The sequence below is a fragment of the Sarcophilus harrisii genome, chromosome 6 (assembly GCF_902635505.1).
Source record: "Sarcophilus harrisii chromosome 6, mSarHar1.11, whole genome shotgun sequence".
NCBI lineage: Eukaryota > Metazoa > Chordata > Mammalia > Dasyuromorphia > Dasyuridae > Sarcophilus > Sarcophilus harrisii.
In genome coordinates, this window is record NC_045431.1 from 183,237,189 (window position 1) to 183,249,566 (window position 12,378).

Below are 12,378 nucleotides of genomic sequence, written 5' to 3' on the forward strand. Positions count from 1 at the left end.
AAAGCTTAACACCTGCATTTTTGATTTCCTTCACAAGCTAATTGTACAATATTTCAGAGTCTGATTCTTTTTGTACAGCAAAATAACGTTCTGGTCATGTATACTTATTGTATATCTAATTTATATTTTAATATATTTAACATCTACTGGTCATCCTGCCATCTAGGGGAGGGGGTAGGGGGGGGTAAGAGGTAAAAAATTGGAACAAGAGGTTTGGCAATTGTTAATGCTGTAAAGTTACCCATGCATATATCCTGTAAATAAAAGGCTATTAAATTAAAAAAAAAAAAAAGAAAAGAAAAGAAAAAAGCTTAAATGTTAAAATATTTTTCAATTCTTTTTGACATTTTATTTCAGTGATCTTCATGATTCTTTGAAATGGAAAATTCTCCCCTTTGGAAAAAAAATAAGTATACTTACATATGTATTTAAAAAGTATTTGGCAGATAAGGACCAATCATACATTCCTAGGCAGTTAATCAGCATGAAAATTTTCAGTGGATTCTTTATCATCTCTTGTATATTAAGAAAGTCATATTCAAACAGTCTTTTGCAGCGCAGAAAGTTTAGTTCACGATACTTCTCAATAGGCAATTCTTCTCCAGGGTGATGAGCAAAAAGAGGATCATTTTCAAAGGCTGAGAAGATTCTTTTCTTGAATAGGAAAAAAAAAACAGCAGAGTACTAAAGACAAAAAATCACAATCAAAGGAACCAATTTTCATGGACTACTGATTCTCATATTTGTTTAGGTCTGGGGTTTCTTAAAACCCAGATATGGTAGGAGACTTGTTAGCACTCTAGCTTTGATCTGGTGGTTTACAGTAGGGACAATCAAAGCTGTTTTTGGATACTCCAGTTCTGCCAAACCTGAATAAGGAATGTGTCAGATCACTAACTACATGGTAAAAACGGGATCACAAGAACTTTCTGACAGAAGGGCTCCCAGTCATTATAAAAAATCCTGTCCACTCATATGATCAGAAATTACTTTTAGAGGACAATCTGTAGTAGTAGAGGGCTACTTCTTAAGGAAACTTATTCTATTTTTTGATTCCTGTAATTCCTAAACATATTACTTCCACAATATCCCAGATGTAGCCTAGCCAGGACAGAGGATATCAGCTCTTGTGTTGAGGATACGTCTTACTTTCAGTTAATAGGAATTTTATGCTGGTAAACAGAAAGATTTTCAAAATACCCTACTCTGGTTTTTAATGCCATAAAAATTGAGTCTCCAGTTATTAAAAACATAGTTTTTCATTCAACATAGGTAAAATTTGCAAAATGTCATAACAGATGATCTCTAAATGTCATTAATTCTGTTCTGTTATCTCTAAATAGCCTCCCTAAGTTGGCTATATAAAGACATACTTCAAACCTCATCATTTAAAAATTATAGTGAATTGGAAAGGAGATTTAAAACTGAGGTATGTCAAACTGTAAAGGAGTATATCATTTCTTTGGAATAGATGAAACAACATTAGATTTAATGTCAAAAGAACTGAGTTTGAAACTTAGTTCTATCACTTGATTCTTAAGCAAATTTTTAAAATCAGTTTCCTCTACTATGAAACTAGGGTGAAACTTGCATGACTCATTCCTCAGAGTTTTTATAAAGAAAAAAAAAAGCATTAAATACATGTAAGATCGTAAGTCCACTTCTCTAAAAAGTCTAACAAACTCCTTAAATGCATAAATCTCAATGTGACAAGTTCATAAAGTGCTTGATACATTTTACATAATATCAAATAAACATCTCACCTTAAAAATGATCATGTCTTCTCCATCTAAGAATAGCAACAGTTCCTTCCAATTGAAGGATGATTTTGCTCTATAAATACATAATGGGCCTTTAGGGAGATCTGGCAACAGAGCATTCTGAGAGCTTTGATTGTAATCATTTCTTTTAGAATCTGGTGCCATTTTGGAAATTATTCTGCCAAAAAAAAATCAGTTAATATTGTTAGGTTGGTATTTTTGTAGTATCAAAAATGAATACTACAAAAATAGATACTTTAACAAAAATGAACATTCCCTTCAACAAGACTTCTATGAAGGCAGCCTTTTAATAATCATTAGCAGTCAACACAGTATTCTGCATGTGGTAGGTGCTTACTAAAAATCTGTTCAATGCATCTTGACATGCAAGTCACAAAAGTGAAGAAATGTTAGAATTCAAGAGTTGTTCTGTTTGGCCTCAGAGGACAGAATTGGAAGCAAGAGGTAGACAAATTCAGGTTTGGTCAACAAATTCAACAAACATTCACTGGGCTGCTTAGCCCTTGGGGAAAGATGTCAATATAAGAATGATAGTCTCTATCTTCAAATCACTTATCATCGATAAGAAAAAATACACACACACACACACACACACACACACAGGGAAACATGGAGATGTGTACAAGTGAGACAAGGTAATGGTTCTCCAGAATCCTAACTGCTGTATTTCTTCTAACAGTGTCCCCATCCCCAGGTCACACAGACCAAACCCTCTGGCAATACTTCTTACTCCATCAATCATGATCCCTAATTTTGGCCTCTGCAATATCAGTCCCATGTACCACCTGCTGCTGCCAGCACCACAATACAGACCCTCGTCTCTTCTTACTTGGAACATTATAATGATTTCCCAAAGTCTTCTTGCTTTTAATTTGTCTCTCCTTTAACTTATGCCCTATATATCTGCACAAGGATCCTCCGAATGTACTGTTATGGCAGTGTCATTGTTTACTCAGACTTACAGTAATTCCCCAACTTGATTGGATCAAACAAAAAACTTGTAACTCTTACATTCAAGGCCTCCAACAGTTGGCTCTAAACTCTTTATCCTTAAGAGCTATATGAGTTAGCATTCTAATTCCCCTGTGTGTGTTTTATATTACAATTAAATAATAGATTATACTCTCCCTTGGTGCAGACTTCCATGTTTTCCCAGTCTTTGCTAATACTACCTTTCCCAGAAATAACTGCCCACTTTAATATTCATTTGTTGATTCCCCTCTTTTACTACAAATATATAATTTAAATGCTACCTCTTCATGAGTCTTTCCCTAATATTCCCCCATTTCTCCAATAATTTCAGATTTCTATGTTTGTCTCAAATTCTTCTTTGTACTAATCTCAACCTCCTTTGCACTATAATTATTTGGATAATTTTATCCCTCTTTCTACCAGAAACTCAAGAAAACCCTGTCTCACATTTATCTTTATAGCAAATTAATTAATGCCTAATCAATATTTGATAAATTAAATGAAATTGAATTGAAACTGGAGTTAAGTGTAAATATGAAATCCTAACAAACACAGTGCTACAAAAACATCAGGAGAAAAATACTACCTGAAGTTAGGGAAGGGAGAAAATGATCTTAGAAGACTTCATCAAGAAAATGCCTTGAGTAGGCATTTTCAAAATATTTAGAAATTCAACATTTATTAAGAGACCACTAAACATGTTCATGCAGATGAAAAAAATACACAAATAACAGTAAAATCAGGTAGAGTGCAATAAGTGAAAGGAGATCCAGGCAGGAAATATGCCAGGAGAAATGTAAGGAAGAAGAGGGAAAACTCATAGGGGCTTTTAACAGGCATAGAAAGGAATAAGAAGAATCCATTCCAGGCATAGGAGTTAATATGAGGAAAAAACATAAAGACTAAAAAGGACAGGACCACAATGGATGATGGTGAGCAGTTTTCAGTTAATCTAAAATTCAATTAGTATGAGATCACAGTGTAAAGATAGACTGGCTTTTAAATAGGAATGTTCCCTAGTAAAGTAGAGGTACATCCAATTTTTTAATGTTCCTCTATTTTCCATCAAAGGGGATGATTAACTAGAGGATGGATAACTATGAACTCCCAGAGTTGGAATTAATCTGGCACCCAGTTTCTGATTATTGCACTTGGCAGTCATTGTACTTCAGAGGTATAGACTAAGTGGTTTGTAAACCAGATTAATGAGCAATTGGATAATGTTTAACAAGTTAAATAAAAATACAACAGAGATACTGTTCATTTTTTCGTTTTCTAAGTCAAGTTTTCTGGTACCCATTTCTATCTGAGGCAGCAATGGAGCTCTGTAGGCACAGTTTTGGATCTGGAGTCAGGAAGACCTGAGTTCAAAACTGGCCTCAGGCATGTATTAGTTGTATGACCTTGGGTAAATCACTTAATCTTTGTTCACCTTAATCCACTAGAAAAGGAAATGACAAATCACACCAATATCATTGCTAAGAAAATCCTTGAACAGTAAAGTTCATGAAGAGTTAGACACGACAACAATTAAAAACCAACAAATTTTTATATTAATGTTCTAGAGGATATTCTTTGTCAGGGCAGATTGGAAAGGATGTACAGTAATGTTCCTTGTAGCTCCAATGGTCTATTATTTGGTGTCTGATAAAGGCATGCTGGCCTTTTCTTTCATAACTGATATAGTTTAGAGGCACCATAAAATTGTTCATACTAGTTATTATATAAGTAGCACTCCATCAGTATGTGGTAATTTTTAAAAACACACATGCATTTTCTCACTAAAGTAAAATGAATTCTTCTAACAATAAAAAGGTGGGATGGAGCCAAGATAGGAGAGAAAAGGCAGTGACTCAACTAAACTCCACCCAAAATACCTCTAAACACATTAAATAATTCGATAAAAATAATTTCTGAAGCAGCAGATCCACAAAAAGATGGGATGAAATAATTTTCAAGCCAAAGACCATTTAGAAGGTCAGCAAAAAAGGTCTGTTGGACCTGGGATGGAAGACAGTCAATTATAGGCTCTGTCAATACAACTCTGGTCCCAGAAAACTAGGAACAAACATGAAAAGCCATTGAATTAGCAATGATAGCTTCCAGAGCTCTCAGCTCACAGATGGAAATGCTCCCTAGAAATATCTTTGAAAATAGCTACAAAACCTCCTGAAGCTTGGGACAGTATACCCTTCACCCTGGAAGCAGAGCTCTACCTTAACAAAAGTGTTAAAAGTCAAGTGATATGTTGGGAAAATGAGAAAACAAAAATAATTTTACCACAGAAAGTTACTATAGTGACAAGAAAGATCAGAACACACACTTGGAAGACAATAACAACTTCAAAGTTCCTACATTTAAAACCTCCAAGAAAAATATGAATTGATTTCAAGCCAAGGATGAGTCCAAAAAGAATTTGATAAATCAAGAAAGAGAAGTAGAGGAAAAATTAGGGGAAAAAAATGAGTGATACAATAAGATCATGAAAAAAGAGTCAACAGCTTAGTAAAGGAGACACAAAAAAATGCTGAAGAAAATAACACCTTAAAAAGCAGACTAGGTCAAATGGTAAAAGAGGTACAAAAAGCCAATGAGAAAAAGAATGCCTTGAAAAGCAAAATTATCCAAATGGAAAAAGAGGCACAAAAATTTACTAAAGAAAAAAAAAAAGCTAAAAAAGTAGAATTGGCCCAATGGAAAGTGAGGTACAAAGATTAGGTTAAGAAAAGAATTCCTTAAAATGGAAGCTAATGGCTTAATGAAAAAAATATTAATAAACAATAAAACAAAAGCAAACAAATAAAAAATAGAAGAAAATATGAAATATCTCATTGGAAAAACAACTGAATAGGAAAATAAATCCAGGAGAGATATTTTTTTTAATTATTAAAGCTATTTATTTTCAAAACATAGGCATAGAAAATTTTTCAACATTGATCTTTGCATAGCCTTGTGTTCCAATTTTTCCCTCCTTCCCCCAACCCCCTCCCCTAGATGGCAAGTAATCAAATATATGTTATACATGTTAAAATACATGTTAGCTCCAACATATGTAAACATATTTGTACGATTATCTTGCTGCATAAGAAGGATCCGATCAAAAAGGAACGAAAATGAGTAAGAAAACAAAACACAAATGAACAACAACAAAAAAAGGGAGAATATTAAATTATGATCCACACTCAGTTTCTGCAGTCCTCTCTCTGGGTATAGATGGCTCTCTTCAGCATGAGATCATTGAAACTGGCCTCAATCGGAGGGGCGGAGCCAAGATGGCGGAGAAGACACACGCGACTTTCTAAGCTCTTCTCTTACCCTCTTTATCAATATTATATCGAGCCTCAAAAATAGTCTTGACTGCTACAATTCGTAAAGATAAGAAGTAGAACAACTCACCGGCAGAAGAAAATCTGCAGTCTCGCCAAAAAAGGTTAGTTCCGGGGCCAGGGGGGAGATCTGCGCAGAGGGGGAGAGAAATTAGGTTCTGAGGAGAGCCTCAAACCGAAAGTGAAAGCACAGAGCTCAGCACAAGCGAGCAGCCCCAACCCGCAGTACGGGGCTTTTCCTTGGGGCAGTTGTTATCCTGCATGGCAGGAGGACAGCCCGGGTTAGCCTCCAATCTGCACAGTGGGGGGCTTGGCTTGGGGGCCATAGAGCTTTTCCAGGGCCAATTTGCATCGGGCAGAGATACTGGGGCAGAGTTCGGGGTGGTCTGCAGTCTGCTGCTAATACTCACAGTCCCACAAGAGGCTCCGGCCTGGGGCAGTGACACTTTCACCCCTTAGTCTCTGGCCTAGGGCAATCACTAACCCACTCAGCCCAACCTGGCACTTTGATAGCTCGGCCAGTGCTGAATCCACTTCCTGTTGGGGGAAGGGAAGACTCTCACTCAGAGCACTCCCATACCTCGGAGCTGGAAATCGGTTTACATCTTTCCCTGCTCTGCAGAGGAAGCTGGTAACCCCCTTGCCTAGGAGACCTACCCTAAAGGCTTTAAAACATGAATAAAAAGATGAAAAGAACTATCGACAGCTTCTATGCAGAAAAAGAGCAGGTCAGCAAACCTGAAGAGACCTCAAACAGCAAAAATGCATCAGACTGTCCTCCTTTACATGATGCTCTCATAGAAGAGACCATTAAAAGTCTCAAAAGAGAGTTAGAAGATAAATGGGGAAAGGAAAGAGAAGCCTTACAAGAGAGCAACAACTTCCTGAAATATGAATTGGAAAAAGTAAAAAAATCTCAGGAAAGTAAGAATTGTGAATTGGAAAAAATAAAGAATTCACTAGAAAGTAGGATTTGTGAATTGGAAAAGACAAAGAACTCGCAAGAAAGTAGGATCCGTGAATTGGAAAAGACAAAGAACACGCAAGAAAGTAGGATCTGTGAATTGGAAAAAGAAAATAATTCACTAAAAAAAAAAATTAGTGAAATGGAAAAAAATTCCACAGACCAAAACAATACATTCAAAAACTCAATTGGACATATACAGAAAGAAGTAAAAAAAGCTAATGAAGAAAATAATTCTTTAAAAATTAGAACTGAACAAATAGAAACTAATGATTCATTGAGACAGCAAGAATCAGTCAAGCAAAAACAAAAAAATGACAAACTGGAAAAAACCATGAATTATCTACTTGCAAAAACGACAGACTTGGAAAATAGATCTAGGAGAGATAATCTGAGGATTATTGGACTTTCTGAAAACTATGATGAAAAAAAGAGCCTAGATACTATTTTACAAGAAATCATCAAAGAGAACTGCCCAGATGTAATAGAATCAGAAGGTAAAATAGGCATTGAAAGAATTCATCGAACACCTTCTGAAAGAAACCCTAAAATAAAAACCCCAAGGAATATTGTGGCAAAATTTCAGAACTATCAGATTAAGGAAAAAATTTTACAAGCAGCCAAAAAAAAACCATTTAAATACCGAGGTGCCACAATAAGGATCACCCAAGATCTGGCTGCCTCTACATTAAAGGAAAGAAGGGCCTGGAATATGATATTCCGAAAGGCACAAGAACTTGGGATGCAGCCAAGAATAAACTACCCAGCTAAGCTGAGCATTTTCTTCCAGGGAAGAAGATGGACATTTAATGAAACAAATGAATTCCATTTGTTTCTGAAGAAAAAACCAGAACTAAACAAAAAATTTGATCTCCAAGAATAGAACTCAAGAGATGCAGAAAAGGTAAAAATAACTCTTGAGAATTGTATTTCTGTTGTGGATATACAAAAAGAATACATGTATAATTTGATTGTACTGATATAACATAAAAAAGGGAAGTAGATATGGAAAAGGGATGATGGCAGAATAAGGTGGGAAGGAGGGATAAAAAGAGGGAAACCACATCCCACAAAGAGGCTAAGGAAACTTATCATATCTGAGGGAATTTAGAGAGGGGGAGGAACATTGTGTGAATCTTACTCTCATCAGAGTTGGCTCAAAGAAAAAATAATTGACATTTGTTTTAGAGAAAATTCTCTCATACCAAAACAGGGGGAGAGGAAAGGGAAAAAAAGAGTAAAGGAAGGAAGGGAAAAGACTCAAGGGGGGGAGGGATTATAAAGAGGATAGATTTGTACAAGAGGTATAAGTTAAAAGGGGAAAGAGGGTTGGGGAGGCAAGAATAAGAGTAATCTGGGGTTATTGGATGGCAGGAAATACATATTAGTAAATTTAACTAAATGTGATGGATGAATCCCCATAAAGGAGGCAGATGAGACTGGATCAAAGTCAGAACCCTACAATATGTTGTTTGCAAAAACACATTTAAAGCAGGAGATACATATAGAGTAAAGGTAAAGGCTGGACAAATCTATTATGCTCAGTGAGATCAAAAAAGAGGTAGCCATCCTTATCTCAGATCAAGCAAAGTAGAATTGATCTAATTAAAAGAGATAAGGAAGGAAACTACATCCTGCTAAAGGGTAGCATAAAACAACGAAGCAATATATTAAACATATATGCACCAAGTGGTATGGCACTCAACTTCCTAAAGGAGAAGTTAAGAGAGTTGCAAGAAGAAATAGACAACAAAACTGTAATAGTAGGAGATCTCAACCTTGCACTCTCAGAATTAGACAAATCAAACCACAAAACAAATAAGAAAGAAATTAAAGAAGTAAATAGAATATTAGAAAAATTAGGTATGTTGGATCTTTGGAGAAAATTGAATGGAGATAGAAGGGAATATACTTTCTTCTCAACAGTTCATGGAACCTATTCAAAAATTGACCATATATTAGGACATAAAGACCTCAAAATTAAATGCAAGAAAGCAGAAATAGTAAATGCTTTCTTTTCAGATCATGATGCAATAAAAACTACATTCAACAAAAAGTTAGGGGGAAATAGACCAAAAAGTAATTGGAAACTAAACAATCTCATCTTAAAGAATGATTGGGTGAAGCAGCAAATTATAGATACAATTAATAATTTCACTCAAGATAATGACAATGATGAGACATCATACCAAAATTTGTGGGATGCAGCCAAAGCGGTAATAAGAGGGAATTTTATATCCTTAGAGGCTTACTTGAATAAAACAGAGAAAGAAAAGATTAATGAATTGGGCTTGCAACTAAAAAAACTAAAAAAAGACCAAATTAAAAACCCCCAATCAAATACTAAATTGGAAATTCTAAAATTAAAAGGAGAAATTAAAAATATTGAAAGTAAAAAAACTATTGAACTAATTAATAAAACTAAGAGTTGGTTCTATGAAAAAGCCAATAAAATAGATAAGCCTTTGGTAAATCTGATTAGAAAAAGGAGGGAGGAAAATGAAATTAGTAGTCTTAAAAATGAAAAGGGAGAACTTTCCACCAATGAAGAGGAAATTAGAGAAATAATAAGGAGTTATTTTGCTCAACTTTATGCCAATAAATTTGATAACCTAAGTGAAATGGATGACTACCTCCAAAAATATAGACTTCCCAGACTAACAGAGGAGGAAGTAAATTGCTTGAATAGTCCCATTTCAGAAAAAGAAATAGAACAGGCAATTAAACAACTCCCTAAGAAAAAATCCCCAGGACCAGATGGATTTACATGTGAATTTTACCAAACATTTAAAGAACAATTGGCCCCAATGCTATATAAATTATTTGATAAAATAGGGAATGAAGGAGTCCTACCAAATTCCTTCTATGACACAGACATGGTACTGATACCTAAACCAGGTAGGCTGAAAACAGAGAAAGAAAATTATAGACCAATCTCCCTAATGAATATTGATGCTAAAATCTTAAATAAGATATTAGCAAAAAGACTACAGAAAATCATCTCCAAGATAATACACTATGATCAAGTAGGATTTATACCAGGAATGCAGGGCTGGTTCAATATTAGGAAAACTATCAATATAATTGGCCATGTTAATAACCAAATTAACAAAAACCATATGATCATCTCAATAGATGCAGAAAAAGCATTTGATAAAATCCAACATCCATTCCTATTAAAAACACTTGAGAGTATAGGAATAAATGGACTTTTCCTTAAAATAATCAGCAGCATCTATTTAAAACCATCAGTAAGCATCATATGTAATGCAGACAAACTGCAACCATTCCCAATAAGATCTGGAGTGAAACAAGGTTGCCCACTATCACCGTTACTATTTAATATTGTATTAGAAACGCTAGCTATAGCAATAAGAGCTGAGAAAGAGATTAAAGGAATAAGAATAGGCAATGAGGAAGCCAAATTATCACTCTTTGCCGATGACATGATGGTATACTTAGAGAACCCCAGAGATTCTGCTAAAAAGTTATTAGAAATAATCCACAACTTTAGCAAAGTTGCTGGTTATAAAATAAACCCACATAAGTCATCAGCATTCTTATATATCACTAACAAAATCCAACAGTCAGAGTTACAAAGAGAAATTCCATTTAAAGTAACTACTGATAATATAAAATATTTAGGAATCTATCTGCCAAGGGAAAATCAGAAACTTTATGAGCAAAATTACAGACCACTTTTCACACAAATTAAGTCTGATCTAACCAATTGGAAAAATATTAAATGCTCTTGGATAGGGCGAGCAAATATAATAAAGATGACAATATTACCTAAACTAATCTATTTATTTAGCGCTATACCAATCAGACTCCCAAAAAACTATTTTAATGACCTAGAAAAAATAACAACAAAGTTCATATGGAAAAACAAAAGGTCAAGAATTTCAAGGGAATTAATGAAAAAAAAATCAAATGATGGTGGCTTAGCTGTACCAGATCTAAAATTATATTATAGAGCAGCAGTTACCAAAACTATTTGGTATTGGCTAAGGAATAGATTAGTTGATCAGTGGAATAGATTAGGTTCAAGGGATAAAACAGTCAACAAATATAGCAACCTAGTCTTTGACAAACCCAAAGATCCCAGCTTTTGGGATAAGAACTTACTGTTTGATAAAAATTGCTGGGAAAATTGGAAACTAATATGGCAGAAACTAGGCATTGATCCATACTTAACGCCGTACACCAAGATAAGGTCAAAATGGGTTCATGACCTAGGCATAAAGAATGAAATTATTAATAAATTAGAGGAACATAGGATAGTTTACCTCTCAGACCTGTGGAAGGGGAAGGTCTTTATGACCAAAGCAGAACTAGAGATCATTACTGATCACAAAATAGAAAATTTCGATTATACCAAACTGAAAAGTTTTTGTACAAACAAAACTAATGCAGACAAGATTAGAAGGGAAGCAATAAACTGGGAAAATATTTTTACAGTCAAAGGTTCTGATAAAGGCCTCATTTCCAAAATATATAGAGAATTAACTCTAATTTATAAAAAATCAAGCCATTCTCCAATTGAAAAATGGTCAAAGGATATGAACAGACAATTCTCAGATGAAGAAATTGAAACTATTTCTAGTCATATGAAAAGATGCTCCAAGTCATTATTAATCAGAGAAATGCAAATTAAGACAACTCTAAGATACCACTACACACCTGTCAGATTGGCTAAGATGACAGGAAAAAATAATGATGATTGTTGGAGGGGATGCGGGAAAACTGGGACATTGATGCATTGTTGGTGGAGTTGTGAACGAATCCAACCATTTTGGAGAGTAGTTTGGAACTATGCTCAAAAAGTTATCAAACTGTGCATACCCTTTGATCCAGCAGTGTTACTACTGGGATTATATCCCAAAGAGATTATAAAGAAGGGAAAGGGACCTGTATGTGCACGAATGTTTGTGGCAGCCCTTTTTGTAGTGGCTAAAAACTGGAAACTGAATGGATGTCCATCAGTTGGAGAATGGCTGAATAAATTGTGGTATATGAATATTATGGAATATTACTGTTCTGTAAGAAATGACCAACAGGATAATTTCAGAAAGGCCTGGAGAGACTTACACGAACTGATGCTGAGTGAAAGGAGCAGGACCAGGAGATCATTATATACTTCAACAACAATACTATATGATGACCAGTTCTGATGGACCAGGCCATCCTCAGCAACAAGATCAACCAAATCATTTCTAATGGAGCAGTAATGAACTGAACTAGCTATGCCCAGAAAAAGAACTCTGGGAGATGACTAAAAACCATTACATTGAATTCCCAATCCCTATATTTATGCACACCTGCATTTTTTATT

The 12,378-nt window shown here is 34.9% G+C and overlaps 1 protein-coding gene across 1 annotated transcript in view; it reads right to left on the minus strand.

The window, feature by feature from the left end:
• The window catches only part of LOC100926778 (peroxisomal acyl-coenzyme A oxidase 3-like), an 87,864-nt gene that overhangs the window by 69,042 nt on the left and 6,444 nt on the right, over nt 1-12,378 (minus strand). Inside the window, 2 exon segments of the mRNA XM_031943542.1 lie at nt 421-654; nt 1,764-1,938. Of these exon segments, the coding sequence (XP_031799402.1) occupies nt 421-654; nt 1,764-1,925 (396 nt within the window). The 5' untranslated portion in view covers nt 1,926-1,938.